At 40.4% G+C, this 26,332-nt stretch overlaps 1 protein-coding gene across 1 annotated transcript; it reads right to left on the bottom strand.

The window, feature by feature from the left end:
• Nucleotides 1-369: 369 nt before the first annotated feature.
• Nucleotides 370-10,400, bottom strand: CGA (glycoprotein hormones, alpha polypeptide). The gene is given in 4 exon segments (NM_001303177.1): nucleotides 370-754; nucleotides 2,215-2,399; nucleotides 4,231-4,337; nucleotides 10,320-10,400. Coding segments are annotated over 3 exon segments (363 nt in total). The 5' UTR covers nucleotides 4,331-4,337; nucleotides 10,320-10,400; the 3' UTR covers nucleotides 370-676.
• Between the last annotated feature and the right edge of the window lie 15,932 nt (nucleotides 10,401-26,332).

The following is a 26,332-nucleotide window of genomic DNA, read 5'->3' as shown; positions in this document are numbered from 1 at the left end:
GCTATGCCTTTCCTCTAGCACTGCTACACTACATAGCTCTTTACAACATCTCCTTCTGCGTCCATTTATCAATATGGAAGAAGATAAAATTCCAAGCAAAATCAAAGATGACACAGAAAGCCAGAGCACATTGCACAGATTGCTGTTAATCTTTATGCCACAAGTTAAAGAAAAAAAAAGCAAACAGAAAAGAAGCAAGAAAAACAAAATGTTGTGTTTAAAAAAAAAAATCCACTACATGAATGAGGGGAAATTACTGTTTTTTCTTCTGCCCACTTTCCCACCCCTCTCTTCCTCCTTCCTCCCTCTCCCAGAAAAATAAATAAAAACAAACAAACTTGAAAATGAACTACAAAATCTCTTTTTTTTGCTGTTTTAAGCTATGAAATCATCATTTTTCCTCAAGCAACATCGACGATTTATCTGACAGTTTATTTTAAAAACAGATCAAGCTTATGGTTGTCATGCAAGTGCTGCATCTAATCCCTAATGGAAATAGTTAAACTTACTTAAATGCATGAAGAAGCAAAGAGGAATAAACAGCCATCCATCTCATTCAAAAGTCTACTCGGTGTCTTGACCAGAAAACACAAGATTATACACAGCGGTGCTATAAAAGCTGAAAAACAAATATTCCATTCACCGTTGTCCTTGATCATTAACAAAGGGACAGGCTTTAAGATTTATGATAGTAGCAGGTACTGCAGTGACAGTCTGTGTGGTTCTCTATCTTCACATTGTCCTTAAGGGTAATCTTAAAAAAAGAAAACACACACATGAGAAAGAAAATAATTAGGATTAGCTACACAGTTAAAACTGCAATCTCAAGCAAAAGATTTCTGAAGCCTTTTTCTTAACCCCAAGCAGTACACAGGCTCCAAGGAGTACGTGAACTAGAATGGCCTCTGAATGCCAATCTGTGAAGCTGCATCATCAGTGGCTTTTGGAGATATAATGAGATGGTTTTCAACAGCAACATGCCTGGTGTCCTTAATTTGGCACATTTTAAAGTGTCTATTTTTCAAAAAAGTGTTACTCAACCAATCTGTGACAAATCAGGAAGTATCCTTAACATACTTCACATGGAGATTATAAAAACAGAAAGCATGAACATTATGAGCTATTTTTAATCTCAGCCAAATTTTATTTCCTGCCTCAGGGCAAGCATAACATTGGTGGTCTAGAAAAACATCTATGCTCTACTGAGAAGAAGAGCTAAAATATGTTCAGATATAGGTCTATAGGTAAGCCACATATTTGGGCTCACACTGCAGCCAGCAGAGACCCAGGACTCTGTCCAGCTGCATAGACAGAAAGGCTGATTGTCCTTTCAGACATCAGATGAGATCCCACCAAGCCCCCAGCTGCCACTCCAGAAGGTCTTTTATGGGTCCTGTGTCTGCCAGCTATACACAGATGTCTTGAGTACCCCAGGGTATCTCAGATGGCACCAAACCTGTGAGCCAGTAATTGAACTGAGCCCCTCATCAGCACACTCAGTGAACATGATTCAGATCACCATATGACAGCTACCTTGGCTTGCATCAGCTAGCTCACCACTGATTACATCAATTTAAGGTTTCTTCACCTGGAGCTGAATTGCTCCCAAAATAATCAGCTTTAGCAGAATCTCTCTTTAGGAGAACCTTCCAGATGGGACTGTTAAATGCTCAAAGTAGCTGCACATGTTTACAGTTCCCTCCCGGTTATACTATTAAAAGTAAACACAATCTCAATTAATCTAATGAGTACAGATGGTTTTGGTCCCTCATTCCCATGTATGTAATTGATAGTATTGACCAGGCACGTTCTCAGAGGACTCCTGCTTATGCAGGAAAGAGCCAAGAAAAGCGACTAATTAAAATCAAATCCACACTTTATGACATTTAAGGAGAGGGTACACATCCAGCAGAGTTAAAAATGAATGGTCAAGAAATCCAATTCATGCATCATGAGTCACAGTAGTTTCACAGAAGTCAGTGGCACTGCATCATTTTGCATACCCAACTGAATATCAGAGTCAGGACTGGTTAAAATTTTAATTTCTTTAAAAAACAACAAATGAGCACAAGTGTAAATTATATAAGTACCAAGGATGTTTCCCTCAAATAGCTGCTCAATGCCCTCCAGCAAAAACATATTATTTTCTATTCACTACTTCACTTACACATTGCTTTCTAAAACAATTTTAAATGGTCTCATTCACATTCTCACCTTGGTAAAAGCCTTTGCTACACAGCACGTTGCTTCTGATGTAATATTTTTTGGAACAAGCATGGTCTTCTTGGATCTCATTGGAGTGGGATAGGCCCGGGAGAAACAGCACCCAGTGCACTGGTAAATGGGAGCTCCTGGTTTTGAAAAGAATCTGTTCTCCCCTAGCTTGCACTCTGGACAACCTGCCATAAAAACATACAGAAAAGACTTTTACTTGATGGCCATTCATCTTCAAGAGAAAGGGAAAGCACAGGCAGTAAGAGGAAGTGTTCTGCTTTTTTATGCATGCAGAACTGAAAAGCACAGAAACAAAAGCTCTCCTCTTCAGGGTCCTTCATCTCCACAGCATCCACTTCTTGTAAATCTAGAGTGCATATCTTTCCAGGTAAGGCACAAGCATTTCTTTTCTGCTCTTTCTAAATTAGTTTTGTTGATAGCATTTTTTTGGTAAGCGTACTACAGTAGTTCTACCTATAAAATCCATTAGCTATGGAGAGTTAGTAACAGCAGTATTTGCTAGTGCTTCCTAGACAGTGCCCGTTTTGAATCACAGAATCACAGAATCACAGAATTGTAGGGGTTGGAAGGGACCTCCAAAGATCATCGAGACCAACCCCCCTGCCAAAGCAGGTTCCCTACACCAGGTCGCACAGGTAGGCGTCCAGGCGAGACTTGAATATCTCCAGAGAAGGAGACTCCACAACCTCCCTGGGCAGCCTGTTCCAGTGCTCCGTCACCCTCACCGTGAAGAAGTTCTTACACACATTCGTGCGAAACTTCCTATGCTGCAGCTTATGTCTGTTTCCCCTCGTCCTGTCTCCACGTACCACTGAAAAGAGACTGGCCTCACCGCTATGGCCGCCACACCTCAGATATTTATAAACCTGAATCAGGTCCCCATTCAGTCGTCTTTTCTCAAGGCTAAACAGACCCAGTTCACTTAGCCTTTCTTCATAGGGGAGAAGTAACACTCAGTTATCTGTGAATTTTAAAAAACGCCTCGTGACTTCAAGATTTACATAGTTTGCATTTTTCTCTATTCTGTTCAAAACTTATTAAAGAAAATCAATTGGTAGAAGGCAAATGTTTGACACTATTAAAAATCAAATCTCTTTAAGTGTGAAAATGGGTTTTTACCCATACAGACACCTAGCAATGGAGAGGAACTGCAGCAGGCGAAGGAGCCCACCTAACCTGATCATCAAAATGTAGCACTCAACTCCGTGCCCTAGAGCAGCACAGGAAAGGCTTAGTGTGTTGGCCCTGGCAGAAGGTAAGCGTGGGTGCAACTGAAGAAAACCACGACCTTCAGGCCTGCTAGGAGATGGGGAGGAGCTCAGAGGGAGGTTCTAAGGCCAGCTACTGGAGAGACTCACGCTCTCTCCACATAAAGGAACACTACAAACCTCAGTTCTGATCAGCCAGAGAGGAAAAACAGGATCAAACTGTGTTGTGTTAACACTGTTGCTGAGTGGATGTTGGTAAAGGCACTGCTTTCTCAGTGTTGATCCATGGGACCCACCTTGTTAGTGAGGAGTGTGTATATGACCCTACGGGAAGAAGTGTGAGTTGGAGGCTATGCTGATGGAGATCTCTATGGCACACTACTACAGACTGTGGCTTTGTTCCAGTAAACTCATCCTCACCCTGGCTGAAGCACAAGGGGTCTTTCAGAAGAAATATATTCTATGCATTAAGATGAGGAACTATTGTTTTGCTATTCCTGGTGTTGTGTACTTTGAAGTACAACAAAATGAAACATTTCTGTTTGATAATGTTTCAAGGATTAAGGTCACCACATCAAGATGAGGAAACTGTCATCTGGGAGACTCATGACTTGGAGAAATCAAGTTTAAAGAAGAAATGGAAAACAAAATTATCCTGAGTAATTACACCTTCACATGCCAGCATCAATAAATGTAATAGAAAAATAATATTTATGACCACATTTATAAAGCATGTCTAATTACTGCTCTTTACAACTGTCCTATTTCTGAATGCTGAGTAGCTTACCCTGCATGAGAAATTCTCCATCTGGGAAAGTATGAAGAAGATGCAGAAATACAGACAAAATGGTCAAAGTGACAGCTGCATACTTCCTGTAGCAATCCATGATCTTTCTGGAAATACAAATAAGCACATTTTAGAGGACTGTTTCACAATGGGTACAGTACCAGCATCTAGGCTACATACTAATACAGCATTCAGGACAAGTAACAGGGACAATTTAAAACCAAGAGCAGAAACTGAAAATGTAGTACACCGATGTGCATTTTATAGCCTCAGAAAATTGACTTCATCACCACTTTCATAACAAAAATATACCTCTCCTTCTGGCCTTAACAATATTTTCTGAATATTAACATAAACCATAGCATATAAACTTCAAATACCGTAACTGTCTAATATTTATGGTAGAGTGGAGAAAAGACAGCAAACATCTATGGAGGAGAGAACAGAATCTGTAGAATCCAGGACACAGCAAGACTAATTTCACAGAAAATAATTTCACATTTGGACAATTTCCTGAGCCAAGAGTCAGATTATTTGTTCTCACACTGACCACTTTAATGCCCATGGCCCCACAAACAGATTTTCATAGTCCTGTTCCTAGTTGGAAGAAAGCATCTCTTCCACTAAGGAGGGCTGCCCCCACCCAGTCTTGGTCCCGGGGAGGACATGTTCCTCCCAGGCAGAAGCCCAAGGACACATGGTGGAAAGGAGAGTTCGGGAGAGCTTAAACAGCCCTGGAGCAACCTTTAGGGCTACTTCTGTGGTACAGGGGCCTCATCAGGAGAGCACAGCAAGTTCAGAGTCACCATCATCTTCCAGACTGAGATTTCCATCAGGCTTTATTTTACTGGCACCGTAGATTGGCTTTTGGGTTCTGATCAACAGATGAATACAGAAAGCTGGTTTGGTATAAACACACCTTGCTTCGTTCAAACTTTTAAAAATCTTTATGAGGATTTTGTGCAAGAAAGCATATGCTACATGGCACATCTGTCCTTCTGCAGCTAGTATATGAGATGAAGTGGCTATAAATGTTGTATCACATCTTCTCTGTTCTCTGACATACAGTTTTGTGGCTATATTTGATTCAGATCAAATTTATACTATGGAGTAATGTATATCTCAGATATGAATTAATAAAAACAGTAACATTAAAGATGCAGCACATGTGAGTTGTGGCCATATGAATATCATCCCAAATTCTCTCTCTTTTTTATTACTTTTTTTTAATTTTTATTTTTATTACTATTATTATTACTGTTGCCAGTAAGATTTCATGGAAAAGTACAAAAAACCTCAGTTCTGTCCCTGCTCATACCTAAGTAAAGGCTACATGTAGATCAGCAGAATGCTTTTGCTAACTACTGCAGATCCTTCAAGTCATTCTCGAGCACTGTTGTATCAGGATTAGAAACAAAAAAACATAGATGTAAAGGATGGCATTTCCTTTCAGCAAGAATAGTGTCATGTGCCTGTGACATGACCCTTTGTAATGAAAGGTAGGCAAGATCTGAATTAGTCTAAAACAAGTGTGAGGATACCCCATTTAGGTATGAAGTCTGCAACCGTCTGTCACAAGCACAAAGCATAATTTCACCCAGTCAGACCATTTCATAGAATCATAGAATGGCCTGGTTGAAAAGGACCACAATGATCATCGAGTTTCAACCCCCCCGCTATGTGCAGGGTCACCAACCACCAGACCAGGCTGCCCAGAGCCACATCCAGCCTGGCCTTGAATGCCTCCAGGGATGGGGCATCCACAGCCTCCTTGGGCAACCTGTTCCAGTGAGTCACCTCCCTCTGTGTGAAAAACTTCCTCCTAATATCTAACCTAACCCTCCCCTGTCTCAGTTTACAACCATTCCCCCTTGTCCTATCACTATCCACCCTTGTAAACTGTTGTACCCCCTCCTGTTTATACGCTCCCTTCAAGCACTGGAAGGCCACAATGAGGTCTCCCCAGAGCCTTCTCGTTTCCAAGCTAAACTATCCCAGTTTCCTCAACCTTTTGTCATAGGAGAGGTGCTCCAGCCCTCTGATCATCTTAGTGGCCCTCCTCTGGACCCAGTCTCTCACTCAAGGACTTTTCCTGCCCTCACAGATCATCCCCTGAGGCTCTTCAGGCTCAGCACTGTCCATGCCCATCCCGCAGAGAGGGTGTTTTGCTGAATCTGTGCAGCAGTGCTGTCCTTGCTGCTACCTGTCCCCACGGACAGTGGTCCCAAGCCACTCCCAGCACACAGAGCCCACTGATCCCAGCCACCAACTGCCTTTTAAGAAAGTTTATCTGATCATGCAGGTCTCCCTGCTCCTGCAGTCACAGCCCCAGGCCATGCCAGCAGCCAAACAGGGTGTGTTTGGGCTGTGTCTGAACAGCAGGCCCTGCAGCATCCAGTGCTCTGGCAGCACCTCAGGACAGGCTCTCATGGCAGGAGCTTGTAAGCAGTTTCTGTACCCCATGCAGGCTGCCTGACTCCTTGGCTTTAAAGACAGAAGTTATCCCTCAAGAGCACGATGGCTGACAGGCAGGATAAGGCCTCAGGCTGACAACACTTGATACATTCTAGATTCTGAAAGTCACTTGCTTTGCAAGGTACAAAAGTTAAGAGCTCTTCTTCCAAACACTCCAGTCATTGTTGCTACATCATAATAAATACTCTCCAGGGAGGAATCCCACTATGGAACTAAGTATTTCTAAAAATGCAGTGATGGCGGAAACAACAATAATGCCAGCAATAAAGACATTAATCTTGAGATTTGATGTAGAGGCTATTTAAGCATGCCATGCTATTGGAAAGGGCACTGACATCCCTAAGAAGAAAATATAGTAGAAAATCAAGAGAGCAAAGTATAATTAAATGAAATCAGCTTTCATATATTGGCAAGCTATTTCTTTTCAGATTTTGCATCTCCCCCAGCAGAATCCCTGCAGAGACTGCCACAATGATGCAAATGTACAAATAATGCCTGCTTGCATCTGGATGGAGAGGTGGTTCAAGGTGTGAAGCCACTTGCATGATATGATCATCTGAGTGAGCCTGGAGCACTGGCATGTGTACAAAGAGTGTATGGATTAACAGAGGGACACTCCATTGCCATACAAATTCCCAGAGATATATCCAGCAGGTCTTGGTTCATTGATCAAACAGACTGTGATGAAGGAAGCAGTCAGATTGCTATGGTGCACTGATCATATAATAGAGCTTTGAACTCAGGACAAGGAAGGAAACAAAGACAGAGAAGCCCGTGCCCATAGCAAATAGAAAAAGCTCATGTCCAGGATGATGATGCTGAGACCAAAGACAAGATGATGAGAACACAGACCTTACCTCATTAGAATTAGCAAAGTGGAAGGGAACAAAGTTTATGAGCAAGTCAGAGAGCTATAAAGGCACAATAGAGGCAAAAAAAAACTTTTTAAAGTAAAATAGCAAATACTAGAGATAAGAAATTGATCTGAAGCCCAGCAAAGATCAAGGATGGAAAGGAGACTGCAATAATGGGAGGCAAAGGCTGGGTGCTAGGCGTAGGTGACTTCACCTCCTCAGTCCCACCTGCCCAGCAAGTTGGTCCATGCTGGCAAGAAACAGAGGATAAGGGAGTTAAAAGCAGCCAGGGTGGAATTTGAAGAAAATCCATTGAAAGAAATTGTGGAAGTACTGGAAGGAAGCATTTGGAAGAAGTATAAAAAAACTAGACTAGTAGACTAGTAGGCTGAATGCTACTGGTGGTTATTTCTCTCTGCTATGGCTTTTACCAAAAAGCCATCCAAGTAAAAGAAGTGCTCTTCTGAGATTAGCTGCTATGGGAAACTTGGAGATGTCTGTTAAAAAGAGAGCCTGTGTGATACAGCATTGTATAGCAAAGGACAGCTACAGCACCTGGGGTAATGCCCACTAAATGTGAGGCATGCATCACTGCTTCAGCCTTCTCATAGGTTCAGCCATGGGCTTTTTCTTTAATACATTCAGTACTCACTCAGTACTATCCAGGTTTTGTGATAAGGCAAGATTTGTGCTCTCCTTCCTCCTTTTAGATCTTCAGGGCAGACCCAAGCCAGCTTGATCTGGCCATGTCCACTGAATTAATTCAATGTAGCCACACTGAGAACATGCAGGACAATGAAGGGTGAATAACATGGTAGCCTCATAGGAGCTTTAAACAGTGCTCTCAGATTTCTGAAAGGCAGCTCCCAGCTCCCTGTGCTCTGCTCCCTGGACAAAAGTCACCTGTGTCCACAACATCAAGATGGACCTTCACACCGTTTATGTCAATCAACATTCATATGATTGTGCCAGACATTCTAGGAAGTGAACTGAACTCAGTCGCATTTATGAAGTTGTGATGAGTAAATTGATCAGACCTCTTCCTTTGGCAAATAGGAATTTTCTTTGAAGGCTATTTACTCTATGTGCTCTTTTCAGTACTACAGATGGGGTGTGACTGCTGGCAGACTCGCCTGTACTGGGACACACGAGCACAATTTAGTTTCAGGCTCTGCTCCATCTGGGGGCTCAGAGCTGGACAACACATTGCCCAGCGCAAGGAGCCAGCTGGAAGGGCTCATTTACCAGCAGGAGAAGACAAAAGACAGACTTTTCAAAACACCTCGTTTCTACATCACCCTGAGCCTTTTGGTAAGTCTGGATGATCCAGTGACTCTCTAACACCACCACAGCCACTGACTGACTACTGTGTGACTTCATGCTCTTTGCTGAACACGTTGTGGCATTCTTTGTCATAATTTCTCTAAAAATGCATGTGATTTGGTAAATTAAAAGGGTCTGAGGCAATCCCAGAGGGAAGTTGTTTAAATTAAACTAACCAAAAAAGGGAATTGAAATTGCAGCTTTGCACTTCCTCTATTGAGTCAGACTGTCAGGCTCGTACTAAAAACAAAGACCTGTCAATAAAGCCCAGACATGAGTGTCTCTACTGCAGCAGTATGACAGCAATTTCGCCCGATGTTTTTATTCTGCTGTACATTTGCTTTTCCGACTGTGCCCATGCTGCTAACCCAGTTAATATCTACACCACCTCACAATCAAATTAAATTAAGCTTTTACTTTGCTCTGCTAATCATTATCTTTCTTAAGCTATTGGAACATTATGATTTGGTTATTATGATTATCAAAGTGTGAATTTTAGCAGATTTTTGGAAAGATTACAATTTTAAACCTTCCCCAGCAGTGAGAGTCTCACCTTACTATTTACAATACCTTGTATTTTTCTGTAAACAAGTTATCCTATTACCAGTTACCATAACAAGGACAGCTTGTCATCAGCGATTGCAAACAGGTCTTTACACATGCGTTTGGGACTCTGTGGATGTCTTTATATTTATGCTGTACACACAAAACCAGAATTCCTACTCAAATTCTGTGGTCTTTGTCTTCGCACAGACATGCCAGAGAGCTTTGTTAGATGGGCCATCTTTGTACTGACCATATGAAATAACCTAATGTCTTCAGCAAAAACTTGGGATGCCTCTCTATGCTGCTCTGTATGGTGACTGTAGTGATGCTGTGCCCAACAAGAGCCAAACACTCTGCACACTATGTTTACTTCTTTCCAGAATGCTTAGCAGTGATGTATGGCTATGTCACAGCAACGATGAAGTGCCAATGCTTCACTTCTGGCTGTCTTGTACATTGTAAGCTTTAGCAAACCACTGAAGACTGAGAAATCTTTACTAACATCTTTTTGTTTTCTTCCTTAGCAACTTAAAGACTCTAAAACACATTAGCACCATGAATTGTGTAACATTTGACATCTGGCAGCAATACTATAGACCAGGATAAAAATACAAGATTACTAACGAAGCATTACCATACTCAACCAGAAATCACAAAATATCACCATTTAGCTGTAATGCAATCCTACAACCTTGTTTTCTGTTACTTACAAAGCCAGTTTAACACTAAGTACTGATTTCTTAGTTCCTATGCAACATTTCACACCAGTTTTCCAAGTAAAAACTTTGACAGAATAGAAGGAGAAGAAAACTTTTGGAGAGAAGGGGAAGACAATATCAAAAAAATGTAATTGTTCTTCTTTAATAGTAAAGAAAATTAAAAATATATTACCTCCCTTGTTCAGTGAGAATAAATCAGAAAGATGAGAAAATGCAGGACGATGTTCAAATGTGAGCTGTCCTTGGTGTGTGGATGTACCTTCCTGATCTATGAAAAGGCTGTATCTTTCTTTTATACCAGCAAAGTTAGATCATATTCCTCGCCCACAACTAAGCCATAGGATCAACTGTACATTTCCTCTAATGACTGAACATTACTTTATGTAATTACCAGCCCACAATACTGATCTTATCTCCTACTCAACTTTCATAAAGATCTTTTTTTCCTTATATAATGAAAGAAAGGGCAGATTGTGTGCACAGTCTCAATGCCATGTGAGTTTCCTGGGGAACTCAAATATCCAGCGTCTAAGTCATTTGTTGCACTGGTCAGTGAATAGAAGCTCATTTTACAAAAGGAAGAGTTAGTAAGGTTTCCTAATGCTTCTGAAACCAGAGAGAAAAACAATTACAGCAATGGTGTTGTCTTAGCAGAGAATAACAAAATAACAAACAGCAGAGATCTACACAAATATTTAAAAGAATAATCTCCACTTGAATTTAATGCCCAGAGAACAAATGCGTGGATTAATATAGGATTACGTCTTTACATGTGGGGCAAGATCTCATCTTGTTTTCAAAGTAAAGCTAGTGCAATGGAGGCCCTTTTGAAAACGGCACCAGAATGCAGACTTTTAAGGTTTAGAGACTTGCAAGTCCTATTCTCAAGTGACAAAGCCTGTGTTGATGCAGCTGGATCTGAGGCTAAGAGGTATAGAAGGGTTTGCACCCACTCAGCACTTCTCTTCCCCAACCCAAATGGGCGGTGTACGTCCAGGTGCCTACCATAAACAAGCCCCAGCAACACAGTCAGCCCACATGGTACTGTGGTAAGGGAGATTCCCCTCAGATGCCTACAAGTTATCCTCCTAGATCTGAGTTACTCACTCTAGGCTGCCTCTGTAAGTCGATGGGCCTAAACGTCTCTTTCAGTACATGGCTAAGCAAGCAGAAGGGCTGCACTATCCCCTTTGGTGGCTGCCCAAGCCACATCAGATTGAAGGGTTCACGTGGCTGCTGGCTTAGGCTCACCAACTCTTTGCTTGTCTTGTTCCTCAGCCTCTGCTCATGGTACAGTCCCACGCTGTTTCCATCCTCCACAATGCATCTCCCTTCCTGACCTGCACCTGACTCAACACACCTACCTCCACTAACATACTCATCAGCCTCAAGGTGCCTTTTCACCTTCTACTTATTCAATGGATCACTGTAACAAAGTTTAATCCAAAACAATCGTCCCTAGCCTGCACTTGGCTTGAAATTGACTTCTGTTTCAAAATTTAAGATGGATTTCTGCACCTGAAAGCTTGCCTGTTTTTATCCGATGATATGAGCTGGTCTAATAAAAGATGGTTGCTCTTCTTACAACATTGCTTCATTTAATAACAGAAGCATAAAGCTGAAATTTGAAAGCTACTGGTAAACAGTTTACTGAGAAATATTCCCCTGGAAGACTGAAACTTAATATTTCTTGTCATTCAAAGAAAATTTGATGAAAATTGCTGAAGTTTGTAGAGTAGCTCTGACTTGGCTCTATCCTGCCCATTTGATACTCCAACTCAGCTTGCAGTCCTATGGGAAATCCAGCTTGACTTGAGATACTTCACAAAAAAAAGCATAATGCTATCCTCATAATAAGGAAGAGCAGTGGCAATTGTATTGTATGTTCATATTTGGTACTTATTTGGCTATGTATAGCAGTGTATCACCAAAATAATAAAACAGATATGTTATAAAAAATCTTTCATTGGAATGATTTAAGTACCTGATGACATTACCTCCGGAGTATAAAGAAAAATAAGAGCGGTAGTCCTCTCATACCAGAATGTATTAGAAATAAATCTTGTGAAGTCAATGGAATTACACTTGTATAAAAGATAGTTTAAAAAAAGCTCCTATTTTTATTAAGAGGATTTCTTTCTTTAGCCGTTCCAAATCTCCAACTAAAAATATTTGGTCAAATCTGTCTTAATGTGCAATTGAATGAGAAATGAGTGAAAGTGGTTCAGTACTTTAGAAATATGAAAAAAAACTACTAACTTTTCTAGGAGCTGGATCCTTACCACTCCTTCTAGGGATTTCTCTGCAAAGGTGGGTTCCTGTCTCTTCCCTTTCTCTGCCAGATGCTGTCTCAAGGTATCTGTCCTACTTCCCTACTTAGCAATATCTGCTTATCTAGGGGCTGCTTCCTGATGCTGCCTTTTCTCCACTAGAGGAAAGCTTTTCCTCTTTGCCACTCTGTGGACTTGTAGGGCATCCCTCTGCACTCCGAGAAAAAGAATGGGAAAAAGTTCCCTTGCTTCAGTAAAAAAATTCTTCTATTGAACAATGACAATCAACATTATCGATAAATAGATTCTATCCTCCACAAAGTGTGATTAAAGATAAACACCACTAAACTGAAATGCTAGTAAGGGCAATACAAGGTTTGCTATACGTTTCCTCCAGCAGAAAGGATAGTACAGAACATAAATACCTTTTTTTTTTTTTTTCTCTTTTCTACATCAGAATCAAATTCTACAGAACCATTCCTGCCCTCTTTTTTGGTTTTACTTCTCTTTCTAGATAGAATAACCCTTAAAATGAAGTTCTGATAGCATTTCTGTTTCGGATGGATAAGCACATTGAGTTCTGAAGGGCTTTTCTAATAATCATGGAATCATAGAATGGCCTGGGTTGAAAAGGACCACAATGATCATCTAGTTTCAATCCCCCCTGCTATGTGCAGGGTCACCAACCACCACCAGACCAGGCTGCCCAGAGCCACATCCAGCCTGGCCTTGAATGCCTCCAGGGATGGGGCATCCACAACCTCCTTGGGCAACCTGTTCCAGTGCATCACCACCCTCTGTCACATTTCAGAACCTCTTCCAAATACAATCAAAATCTACACTTCATCATTTGCATGACCTCAGAAAACAGCAGGCTCCCTTCTGAGGATAGAAGCACTCATACACACCGAACACCATAAACAATTTTCTTCTCTCTTATAATCTTCCAGCACCTACTTAGCACCCAGCTCTGAGCCTACACCAGAGGAACTCAGATTCATTGATATTATCTCACATTTTGGGTGTCACTTCCTTCATTGCTCGTGTCATCTTCAAGAGTCTCTGGAGGACAGATCCTCCCTCAAGTGCTTTGCACTGACATAAGCAAATTATCAGAATCACCAAAGAGATAACAAAATAACAAAAGGTTCCACTAGAATGGCTGACAGCATACCCCAGAAAGAAAGATTTGCTGTGGATTCAAGGAAAAAAAGATATTAAAGAAAAAATATAATCTGATCTGGAAATATGCAGTTATTTCAGCATTGCGCTGAGTCTCCCGGCTCCTTCCCATTTAACTCTTCCACCATCACTCCTCCAGTTGCCCTCTGTCTGTTCTCAGATGTAGTAGTATAGCTATACACTTAAACAAGACATCCCAAGGCTATGGAAAACACAGACATACAGCTTTTTAACATAAAGAGCTCCTGTCTGCTGAAATGTGTCATGTAGCACTACACAAGGAAAGAAAGTCAACTTTTCTACCATTTTACAGATGTTTTCAAATGATTATCTGAAATTACCTCTCAAAGCAGCATTTTCTGGCCTCATTCTCCTTCATTTAAAATCAGTGAGACTTCTGCCATTTTTCTCAAATGAAACTGAATCTGGACTATTAAAATTAGCTATTAGTGTTCTCAAGCTTCAGCCAAACATTGATTATTCTGAGATAATACAGCTTTTAGTATTTATGGCACATAAATAATTGACTGCAAAGCCTCTTCTATTCTAAAACCATGGTGGAAAGAGAGTTCACTAATATGCATCTTTTTTTTAGTTGTTTTTTGAAGGAATTAAAATTGCAGATGACAGAACTCCAGAAATACGTGCAGAAATCATCATTTCACCAAAGCTAACTCCAAACTAAAAATTCTGCTTCTGAAGAAAACAGATTATAAGCAATATCCGCATTTTTTATCCTTTTTTTCCTTAACCTGTCAAGGTCAAAATTTTTAATCATGGCATGTTATTAGGATACTTATGGTACTAATAGGATGATGGCTTCTGTTTAGCTCTTTTTTCATGCTTCCTTTTGAAATAGGTTTATTTGAAATCCAATTCCTTTGAGCAAAATTAGAGTGGATAATATAATAACTGTCACAGTACTGCGGAACAGCAAACAAAATGTCATTAACGTGTAGGTTTGACCTCGAGGGCTTTACAGAATGCATTTCAATATTTGTTTTCTCTCTTTTAATTCATACGAGTAACTACACCTCATACAGTGACTAACCCGTATCACAAGGTCAGGATGAGCTATTGCTTTTATGTGTAACATTGCTCAGTTGAGCTAACTAGGTTTGTTCAAGTTCTGAAATAATAAGTGCTTATTATTAGACAGGAGTAAAACACTGAACTTAACAGACTACTAATCGAATTGAGTGACTATGTTCCCACATTGCAAGGGCAGCCCTTGAGAGATGGAAGATGAAGCTTTAAATATATTTCAATATTTAGCTTTTTTAATTAAAAAACAAAAACCAAGACACATGAATGGATGATTAGACTTAGAACAGATAAACAGCCCTGTAAAAGGGACAGGTATACTGCCAGTGCTGAAGTAGTCTGATCAATAATGCAGGATGTCTCATTTATACAATGAGCAATTTCAGCAACTCACTCCATTCTAACACAAAAATAATTGTTCACACAATTTGCAATTAGCTCCCTGTGGTCCAAAACCTGAACACTCTCAAATGCTCACGGTATCACCTCTTCTATTAGAAGAAATTTCCGTTCTCGTTTCACAGAACTGTGTTTCCTGCTTTTTACAGATGAAAGCACAAAAAAAATGCTGAAGTTCATCAAATTTCAATCAAAATGCAGCAAGATGTAGCCTATAGTGCTGATGATAAAAAAAAATAATGCACTGACATAGAAACATAACTGGAAAATGTATTCTGAGGAAAATGGCTTATTTCTATCACATTACCAAGAGGCTCGTTACCAGGCTACTGTTAGCCTCTGTGTTGGCACTGCACAGAGCACCCTGACCGGCAGGTCATCTGGCTCATCCTGCTTATGATCTGTATTGCAGTAGCACCTAAGAAATCCATAGTGAAACCCAGCAGCCGTGGGCCTGCCTTGCACCACCCTAGATAGCAGCAGTCTGGGTCACTGGGACCAGTTTATCCCGTGATGTTCCTGTGCACAAAAGCCACAAAAAGACTGTCTTCTGCCCTGCAGAATTTACAATCTTCTTCAGTGTTTGGAGGAATCAAGCCATTCTCTCAAACTCCCGTTCTACCCAGCTGCAGGTGATACCTGTATATCTTCTGATATCTGATCTCAAACTGATGCTCTGGGCTTTACCAAAATTTTCAGATGATATTCCAGGTCTGTGAAGTGCAGACAGTCACAACAGTCTCTCCTGATCAACACATCTAAGTGATTTCCAAGCCCAGTCCCTCTGGAGGATCTCTGAATTGCATATGTTTCATATTTCAGAGAGACATCCAGAGCAATATATGAAAGGAATTATACAAGGTATTTTGTTATCAGCAGTAATGATACAGGAGATAGAAAATGGGCTACTGTGTTATAATTAAAGCCATACCTGGCCAATATTGCCCATCTCCATGCAGCTACCTTTCAGAATAAAAAAGGCTTACATTTACATGGTAACACTTCAGTACAGACCTTACCACGCTTTGAGAGCTGGATACTGAGAGCTGATTTTCCATGTTGTTGAAATTTAGATGCTATCAAGAGGCACAACAGCAGCCATTCTCTGCCTGCAGCATTACACGGCTGTCGTCAGAGGGACAGTGATGAATCATAGTAACGTCTCAAATTTAATCTAAATGTCTATTTGAGTAGACTGTACAGGTCTAAACTGTAAATTTGTGGGAAGGGAGAGGGCAGGGGAGGAGGTCCAAGCAGCAGCAAAAATATAAAAATACCATTTTATGTTATTTTGTGATCCAGGTTATCTCTTAAGCTAAACTTAGATTACAAAACGAAAGTCAATCTGGGCTCCATGCTGTTTCCCAAGTTCTCTGAAACTTCTCATGCCCATCCAGGAGGCCAGGAAGGGAAAGAAATTGAGTATTGACCTTATCTATTAATTGCCTCCTATATTCTTTTCCTTTGCTTGTGTTCATTTGTCATCTCATCTCATTTGGTATTTAGGTTGAAAATTCTCTAAACCAAAGGCTATCCTTTTACTCAAACTATTTTTACCCAGGACTACAGCTCCTAGACAATATAACAATCAAATACCAACACTCAGCATTTCTCAATATTAAGAAGGGAATGCACCACATGCTTTTAAAAGATGGAGCTGCAAGGGCAGCTTCTGTGATGACAGTAAGCAGGCCTGCAGAAATGCAATAGCCTTTCCAGAGCTATTCCTCTGTAGGAGGACTTCCCAGAGACCTAACAGATGTAGAAAAGCCCAAAGACTAATACGAAATGCATTTAACAGTACCTGCTTTTGATCTCACAGAAATATGCATTGACCTCCTTCTGCTCCTGGAGCCTTTAGTACATGTAGGTACTCAGACTGGTGAAAACCTAGGCTGGCAAATGCCACAAAAATCCTTCAAGCAAACTGTCAGTCCCAGCTTCAGGGTGCTGATTTCTTCTTCAGGAGTACACCATACACTGTTCCAAGCAGGAAGCCAGAGCTAGCAAGCTAACAAAAACATCCCGGTATCTTAACAACCATTCATTAACTAACTGTATTAATTTCCTGAGATGCCCTTTAGAATTTTTCAATTTTAAAACACTTAAAATACTGTATCTAAATGTTCAGTAGGAAATTTGCCATTTCCGTTGACCAGTATCAAATACACCAAATAAAGTATCAATAAATAGTAAATGCTGATATTTAATAAACCTTACCAAGCTTAAACACACATTTTTAACTTTAAACAGAGCTCCATTGCAGCATTGGAGCGGGCAGAACACATTGGGCATTTAAACCAGATTTGCTGCTGTCTGATACAAGGCAAAACGTGGCAATACAACTGCTTCATTACAGCAAATAAAGCCACAAGTTTGCCATTGATTTATTGATTTAAAGGGTTGCATGTGTGAAGTCAGCTCACTCTGACAGGGAAAAGTAAAGCTCAGTGGCAATGTCTTCATGATTTAAGAGTTCCCAGCTTTCTGCTGTAGATCTTCCATCAACATTGCTTTAACATGCAATGAAACACAGGCAGCAGTACCCTTGGGAACTTCTCCAACCCTGACACCCAATAATAGCATGTTCTAAAAAGCACCAGTGGCCGTATTAAGCAAACTACAAATTAGGAATCATGAACAGATATGATCAGTACTCCTAAGAGCACAGCTTATAGAATTGCTCTGTGCAGACTGGCTAAACAGGGAAGACAGCAAGAAATGGGTTCAGTTTCCTGGGCTGTACCAATGGCCCTGCAAAAAAGTTAGAGAGTCATGGAATCAGAGAACAGTTTGAGTTGGAAGGGACTTTTAAAGGTTATCTAGTCCAACTTCCCTGCCATGAAGAGGGACACCTTACAGCTAGATCAGGTTGCTCAGAGCTTTGTCCAGCCTGACTTTGGATATCTCCAGGGACAGGGCATCCACCAGCTCTCTGAGCATCCTGTTACAGTGCTTCACTGCTGTTATTGTAAAAATCCTTTTCCTTATATCCAGTCTAAATCTTCCCTGATATACTTTGAAACCATCTCCCCTTGTCCTATCACACCAACCCTGCTAAAGAATCTGTCCCCTTCTTTCTTTCAGCCCCCTTTAGATACTGAAAGGCCACTCTCAGGTCTCCTTAGAGCTTTCTCTTCTCCAGGTTGAACAGCCCCAGCTCAGCCTATCCCCATAGGAGCCTATCCATCCCTTAGATCATTTCTGTGTTCTCAGAGTCCTGTGGGCCTGCCTTCAGTTTACATCAGTCACTTATCCTGCTGTCTGCAAGCCACTGGTGGATCATGAGATGTCTAGATGGTGGTCTAGAGAATGTTTGAAGGAAATTTAAACCCCGTGCATATGCTTTCTCTCACACTCAACCAAATCCTAAATACAAAGTTGCAATCAGCATCAGTTACAAATGAAAAATAAGCAAGCGTTAACCACAAAGAAAGTGATTCATCAGTCCAGTAAATTAAAGCCTAACGAAAGCAAACTGGATGCAGATGGAAGAGTGGGGGAAAAGAAATGAAGGGGGAAAAAAAAAAAAAAAAAACAAACCAGCCAAGGATATGAACTGACATTTTCATTATTTGTCATATTTGGGACCTATCTTTGAATGTATGACTACACATATTTTGGCTTAAATAAGCCTGGGATTTTTCTGACCAAATGAGGACACTGCAACATCATATGACACCTGAGCTGGCTCTCTAGATTCCTTTGGAATCAAATGAGATTTTTGATCTATTTTTACAACTGCATCAGGACAAGATGAATTGATCATTTTCCTTGGTTATGAGGGGAAAAGAAACAACTAGCTCAAATGTGACCATCTACAGCTGGACCGCAGATTTTCATATCTGTCCAGACAGTGTTCACAGCAAACTCCAGAAGACCAAAAACACATTTTTTAGCAGTCTGCTTAGATTTGCTCTGTCTATTCCCTATATTAGCCTTAACAACTTTCATCAGTAATTCTGAAAGCAGGTTAAAAAAAGGCCGAGGAGCTTATCAACCCAGGATCTAGACACATCCTGCCAGCCCTGAACTGCAGCAGAACATCCACCAGTGTGCTATGGCCCCATATGAACACAACAGCTTGGTCCCAAAAACAACAGATAGCAGCATATTGCTCACTTCAGAATTACTGAGCTCAGCTGAGCAGCTGGGCTTCCCATCAGGGGTATGGAGATGTCCCCTGCACTGCATCCATTTTCGGAGCCATGCTGGTGCCCTGCTCAGCATGGAGCTCACTGCATCCGAGGGCAGGATGATGCACATCCTAATTTAACACCACTGCATGCAACCAGCTTGCATTCAGTGGTGACTGCACTCTCCTCTGCTTTTCTTTCCCACCAGCACACTCCTTCCTTCCATCCAGGCAAGCAGAGAGAAATAATTTCCAACAAGAAGACATTCAAACATGACTTAGGGCACAAGAGCACATCAGGTCTCTCATTTAGCAGCCCATGATTGTTTGTAAAGCAGTTACTGGTGTGAAGTCTCATTAACTTCAGTAATGCAGTAAGTCCCAGTGATTTCAGTAAGCACTTAATCATGTACTTACAAGTTGGCTGAGCATGAGTGTACATAGGCACATGTACTTTGCTGATTACAACAATTTTTTTTACACTAAGCACACACAATGCAGAATCAAGACAGTGGCATCAGGATTGTCAAGCACAAGGGCTGCCACAAAAGCAATGCCTCCTATTTTGTTATGTTAACCCACAACATTAGACATGGACATTGGTGGCACAGCAATAGAAGTTGAACCTTCCTATCAATATTCCATTAGATTTTGTTGTTGTGTGACACATGGCAGCAGAGGAGCAGTGTGACAAAATGACATCTGATACGGAAGTGTATATGGAGCAAATGCGTGCTACTGAATTCCTCCATGTAGAAAAAATGGCACTCACTGACATTCATCAAAGCTTGCTGAACGTTTATGGAGACCAAACAGTGGGTGTGAGCACAGCGAGGAGGTGGGTGGTGCATTTCAGAAGTGGTGACAGTGACAGTGGAGTCACCTCACTGGCACAGATGTTTATGAGCTTGGCATGCAGGCTCTTGTTCATTGCTGAAAATGCATAGCTAATGATGGTGACTACATTGAAAAATAGCATTTTGTAGCTGATAATTGGTTTTATCAATTGGCGTTACAATGCTCTTTGTACCTGTTGTTGTTTCCCTGGAAATAAATAGGAGGCATTACTTTTGGAGCAACCTACGTCACTTAGGTAGCCCAGCCTTGAACTCATGATACTGGAAAGAGAAAAAAAAAAGCAAAAAAAATTTAGAGATGTTTAAGTCATTGGGCTGCGATAGAATTCCCCATAAATATTCAGAGAACTAACTGCAGTAATCTTTGAATTGTTAATGATCATTTTCAAGAAATAAAAGTGAGCAACAAAGAAAGGTTCCAGCTCTAGAAAAGTATACATGCAACACCTTTAAATGGGAGGGTAAAGGTCTTCGAGCACATTATATCTGTCAAACTAACTTTCAGCCCTTGAAACAGAACAAATTATTTAAAAAATTGTGAATACCTGGACAACTATGATGATAATTAAAAAACAGTTGAAATGGGTTTGTCAAGAAATGAATTATATTAATTGAAGCTAATCTCCTGCTCTGACAGGATAATTGCTCTAGCTAATAAGTGGGAAATAGCCGATATGATGCTTCTTGACAATGAGGAGCTTTCAACGCTATTCCATACACATCTTCTTAAGCAAGCTAAGACAGCATATTCAGAGCCAGTCAGCAACCTAGTAGGTGCAACAGTTGAAAAACTGTTCCCAAAGTGCCATAACTGATGGTTTGCCATCTTTCTGGGAAAGTTTCTCCAGAGAACAGCCAGGCGAGTTTGTCCTGAGAAAGTTTTATTCACCACTTCCATTTACACCTCAAGATGATGACACATGGGTGTGCTTCCATAGTTTGGTGATGACATTAGATTAGGAAAAGTTGCAAAACGCTTTGAAGTAGCTTCAAAAATGAGCCTAAGAAATTGAAGAGGCAGCTTAAAATTGACCAGAATCAACCAGATGAGATATAAAACAGAAAATTACAAAGTGGTCCGCTCTTCAAAGGGATATCTAATGAGGAATGAAAATTAACTACAGAATATGAAATGTCTGTGTAGGCAGAAAACAACGTGGGAGATCACAAACTGAAGAGTCAACACTGTGATGTATGATACAAAGAGTAATTATTCCACTTTACTCAGCTCTGGCAAGACCCAGCAAGAGCAGCGCTGTGCTCAGAATCAGTCACTGTACTCTGAGGAAGACGATGACGATCCACCAAGGGGCAAAAGTGCAACAGTGAGGACAGCTGAAGGAATAAGGATGGCTTAGAAATAAAGCAGTAAACTTAGAAATGAAGGGATTAAGGTGGAACAGTGTAGTAGCACTTCAAAGTGCAGATGGCTGTCATAAAAGATTCAGTGGCCATTGTTCCATCGTGACAGCTAAAGGAAGGAGAAAGATCAGACCCTTTTGCAGCAGAGGTTTGAGTTAGGTATTACAAACACATTCAAACAATTGGGATTGCTGAGCACTGAAACAGGCTATTTCAGAGCCTGCAGAATCTTCCCTCCAGGAGCCCCAACTCCAATTCTCTTGAAAGAGCACATAGCAACTTTGTTCGTCTAATAAAAACAAAAAAGGTGCACGTGCGTACACAGGCATCGGTGGGTTTGAAAGGTAATTCTCTTGGCCTTGTAAGTGAGCAGTTACTCGACTCCTAATAATGTTACATCTCAACTCAGTGTTTTTGAAAGCATGGGCTTGAACGGCAACAGGATCAGACCTACATTTTTGCTTCTGCAATTGCGCCGAAGTAATGGAATGCGTGTCTCAGATCTTTTAATGCAGCATAATTTAATGCAGTTTTTGTATTTCAATAGTATGCATAAATCACTGCAAAAGAATCGCTATCTCACTGTAAGAAGAGAGCTACTAAACTGTGTGTCCTAGACAAAGGAAATATTTTTCAAGTGCTTTGCCTCAGGGGGGATTTAAAGGAGGAAGTTAATGCATTCCAGCAAGAATCTCCATCACTATAATACCAGTGGATTAATTGTAAGTAAAGCTAAGGCTGGGAGAGAGGAAAATTTGCAGTATAAGGAATGTTGATGAAAAGTGCGGGAATGCTGTTGAAGATAAATATATAGCTTGAAATAGATTTTATTTTAAAATGGTGATATTCTTTCAGCATTTCTGTTATTCCCATGACTACCTCTCAGCTCTAAGAACGACTTTTTCATTTTATTCCAATAAATCATTTCTGAATCAAGAATTCATTACATTTCCATCTTTTCATTTTCACTGCAGTGGTTTCTTTCTCTGTGCAGCGGCTTCATCACCTGATTGCAATCAATATTGCTGTAACTGGCAGTACATGCAGTTCATCATCAGCAAGAGAAGGGTAAGGAATTACAGGGCACTTACACTACCCTTGTTTAAAATCCATCCCTCTGCCTTCTCCTACGCCTGCCCTTTGCAGGATGCACCTCTTTTTTTCCCTTCTATGGATGCATGGATCTGTATTACACCAAAGATGCTCAGTTATTTGCTGAAAAAAAATAAAAATCAAAGACATTCTTTTTAAAAATAACTATGTTCCTGTAAAATGCACTCTCAAGAAGCATTTTTCTGCTTCATCACAGCAAAGAGTTGTGTGCCACTACTAGCTGTGTGTCACTACTTAATTGATCATAAAAAAGCTAAAATGCAAATTAAGGGAATACAGAAGGCAGACCAAAGCGAATATAAGCAAATACAATTTCTTTTAATTGGTCTCACACCTGCATCCTTCAGCTTAAGTGGAATACTGACCGTCATTATTTTAAACATCTCCTTCCTCTCCACAAAGTTTTCACAAGAACTGTCCTATCTTGATGCCCAGTGAAGCTCTTTTTCCTGCGCTCACAAAAAAGATCCAATTCCTACATACAAAATTTAAAATGAAAGAAAAGAAAGGTCTCTGTGGAGCCATCCTAATTTAAATGCTTATCTTGCAAAACGGGGAAGGGAATGAAGAAAATAGCACAATGATGGGAAAATATGTCAGTCTCCAGGACAGCATTTCTTTCAGTAATTCATTCAGTTTACAGCTAGAACTCTGCAAGAACCTATTGAACATGCAGGCAGTGTACATCAGTCAGCGAACAATGGAAAATGATAAACAGAAAAGACAATGGAAAGCTAAAAAAGCACTGTTAATTGCAGGTAATAGTATTAAAGTTATTATTAAAATACTTAAAATGAGAATGCAACCTCTCCCCTTCTTTTCAGACAGCTCTGAAACTAATCTGAGAGATTATTTTCTGAGAAAACAGCTCAATCCATGATCTTGAGCAAGTGTGTTGAAATGGGCTGTCCTCCCTCTTCAGTAATTCCTTTCCTCAGGAAAGATGGATTCTCCATGCAATCTGAAAGCAGATGTTGCAAAAACATTTTCCTTTCCCTCATCCGGTTGATGATAGAGGCAACCTACAGACTGTGCTCTGCACGCGTTTTCTTATTCCTGCTGGGGAATATTTAGACTGCGTCAATCACAGTAAAATATGGCTATATAAACCTACACAGGTGATTTTGAACATGGGTGAAAATGGCCCCAGCCAGTATCAATAAAGAAGATATCAATACACGGGATTAATTTTCTTCTCCTTTCAGAATTCACGTTTCATATATACTCAATTTTCATCAGCAGATCATTTCTACTGCTGCCTTGCACAAAGCTACCATTTGATGGTCTCACAAAGTTTCTTTTATAGTGCTGTGGACAAACAAATTTGGCACCCTGGAAACAGCAGTATGCACTGTCTAAGATGATAGTTAAGTTTGTTCCAATGTTTTCGGCAGTTTTCTTCACCCAGTATCATCCTTCAGCTTGAAAAGCTTTTGTGCTGACATTTTAGTGTTTCTAGACTAAAATCACACTTCTTTTCATGTTTTATTTCACTGAGCTAAAAGAACGATTTATACTCTCCTCTCATAAAGAGATTCTCCGTCCTACTTCTAATCCCTCATGCCCTTCTCTGTACCTCCTGCAGAGCAATCTAATCTTTTCTGACCAATAGCGATCAGAATTGCACAAATTGTTTCAGATGAGCTAGATGTTTTATTTTTACCTGCAATATCTAACGGAAATATCTGACCTGTCAAGCCATATGATTTTACAAGCTTCCTTTTTTTTTCTTGGTAGACAGAGCACACATCTATGACTTGGACAATGTCAACTAATACAATGAACACTTTCTGCTCACTGTCACCTCCAACTGATGAGTTTCCCCTGTGGAGAAAGTACTGCCTGCTATCAGTCTCCTTGTACTTTACGTTTTGAAAATTAATCCCATTCTATTATTTAGGATTTCAAGGTCATCCAATCTCGATCCCTCTCTTATTGAAAGTGTCTCGCTATTTTGTGTCATCAGCAAATTTCATTATTACAGCTCATATTTTTGTACCTACATCATTAATGGAAATTTCTGCCTGAATAAATATCTTCTGATGTCTCAGATGGGTATGCGATACGTTTTTTGCTTTCATCTCAAATGTGGAAACATTCATTTTCATATCTTCTTTCTCATTAGCCTCTGCTTTAATTTCCTTTGTAAGGAAACTCAGCTGGGCTTCTGACAATTCTCACTTTATACTTACCCTCCTTAATACTTTTATAAGCAATCATTTTGTTCCATTCCCTTCAAGCTTCTGATTGTTCTCAATAACCCTTTTGAAGAGGCTATTTACACAGCTGTGACCGACCATCCCTCTACTTTGAGATATGAATTTCAGATACTATTTTTTGCACACTTTACCGATGCCAAGCCTTTCCCACATGCAAGTCCACAACCACCTAAATGACACTGTCACCACTAACTCATTCCCTTAATTTCATCATTTGACCTTTGTAATTAAAAAGCTGTTACTAAACTGGTTCTGCTCTAAGTAAATAGTTTTCCTAATAATCTTATGAAAATTATTTCTCTCCAGACTTAAAACGTCTCTAGCACATATTCATCTAATAGAAACTCTTTGCCATCTTTCTCCAATATTGACTCAAACAAGTTCTTCTTTAACTTTATCATTTTTTTTCTTAAATATCTATCACATTGCAAATTTTAATCCTCAATCAATTGACTTTACCTCCATAACACTTTAAGTGTCTTTTATTTGTGTTCCTGTCCTAAATTCTACTCTGCCGTATCTCCTGGTATCCTGTAAGAATTAGTAACTCCAGTTTTGTTGCTTGGGTTCCATAGATATATAAACATCATAGCTGTTCCTTGCTAACACGACATTCTCCTTGGAAGAGTTGATAGTCCTCCTCCTAGGTATCAGCTATATACAATTTACAAAGCACTCTCATTGTTATTTTACATAAGACAACCTTTTCTCCAGCCACAATCAGCTTCCCAAAACATACAACCAAAGTACCTGAAGATCTGTAAGACATACATTCTCTTAATGACAGATTTTTCTGAGGCATGGGAAGTGAAACATGGAGTTAGGAAAGCACCACACTGTGGGTATGTACTGAGTCAGTCAAGTGGCAAGAGTGGGTGAGAGCATACCTGAATCCCAAATGAATTTTTGACAATGAGGAATCTTTACCATTATAAGTCCTCATCTTAAATCTTTATTTCTGGCATCCTCCAGTAATAAGCCTGTCAATTCTTCTTAACAAGAAATTTCATCTTCGTGCTGGTATAAAACTCGAGTCTTTCCATTCTTAGTATTCCATCTTTTCTCTGTTGTTTCTCAGTCTCTATCCCATTTTTCTTCCTTGGACTCTTCTCCTCCATGGATTCATTGCCCTTTCCCCCTCCAGACACTTCTGCCTCTTCTGCTGGTCTTTTTCATTTTCCAGCACAACAAATGCCTTCCTTAACTGTATTTCCCCTTAACAGTCAGTTTTCTAAGCTTTATATTCCCTTTTTTTTTCACAGTCTCATTGTTTAACCCACAGATTTGTGAAGAAGACAGGTATCTGAAAAGCCTACCTTCTCTGTAGTATCTCTTTCATTCCTGCCATCTTCAGGCATCTGTTCTTCCTTTCCATAAGTTTTACGAGGCTGGACAGTGACAGGACAAGGAGGAATGGTTTTAAACTGAGACAGGGGAGGTTTGGGTTAGATATTAGGAGGAAGTTTTTCACCCAGAGGGTGGTGAAGCACTGGAACAGGTTGCCCAAGGAGGTTGTGGATGCTCCATCCCTGGAGGCATTCAAGGCCAGGCTGGATGTGGCTCTGGGCAACCTGCTCTGCTGGTTGGTGACCCTGCACATAGCG

Source organism: Meleagris gallopavo, chromosome 2 (genome assembly GCF_000146605.3).
Source record: "Meleagris gallopavo isolate NT-WF06-2002-E0010 breed Aviagen turkey brand Nicholas breeding stock chromosome 2, Turkey_5.1, whole genome shotgun sequence".
NCBI lineage: Eukaryota > Metazoa > Chordata > Aves > Galliformes > Phasianidae > Meleagris > Meleagris gallopavo.
Note: the sequence above shows the minus strand (reverse complement) of the source record. Positions and strands in the feature narration are given on the sequence as shown.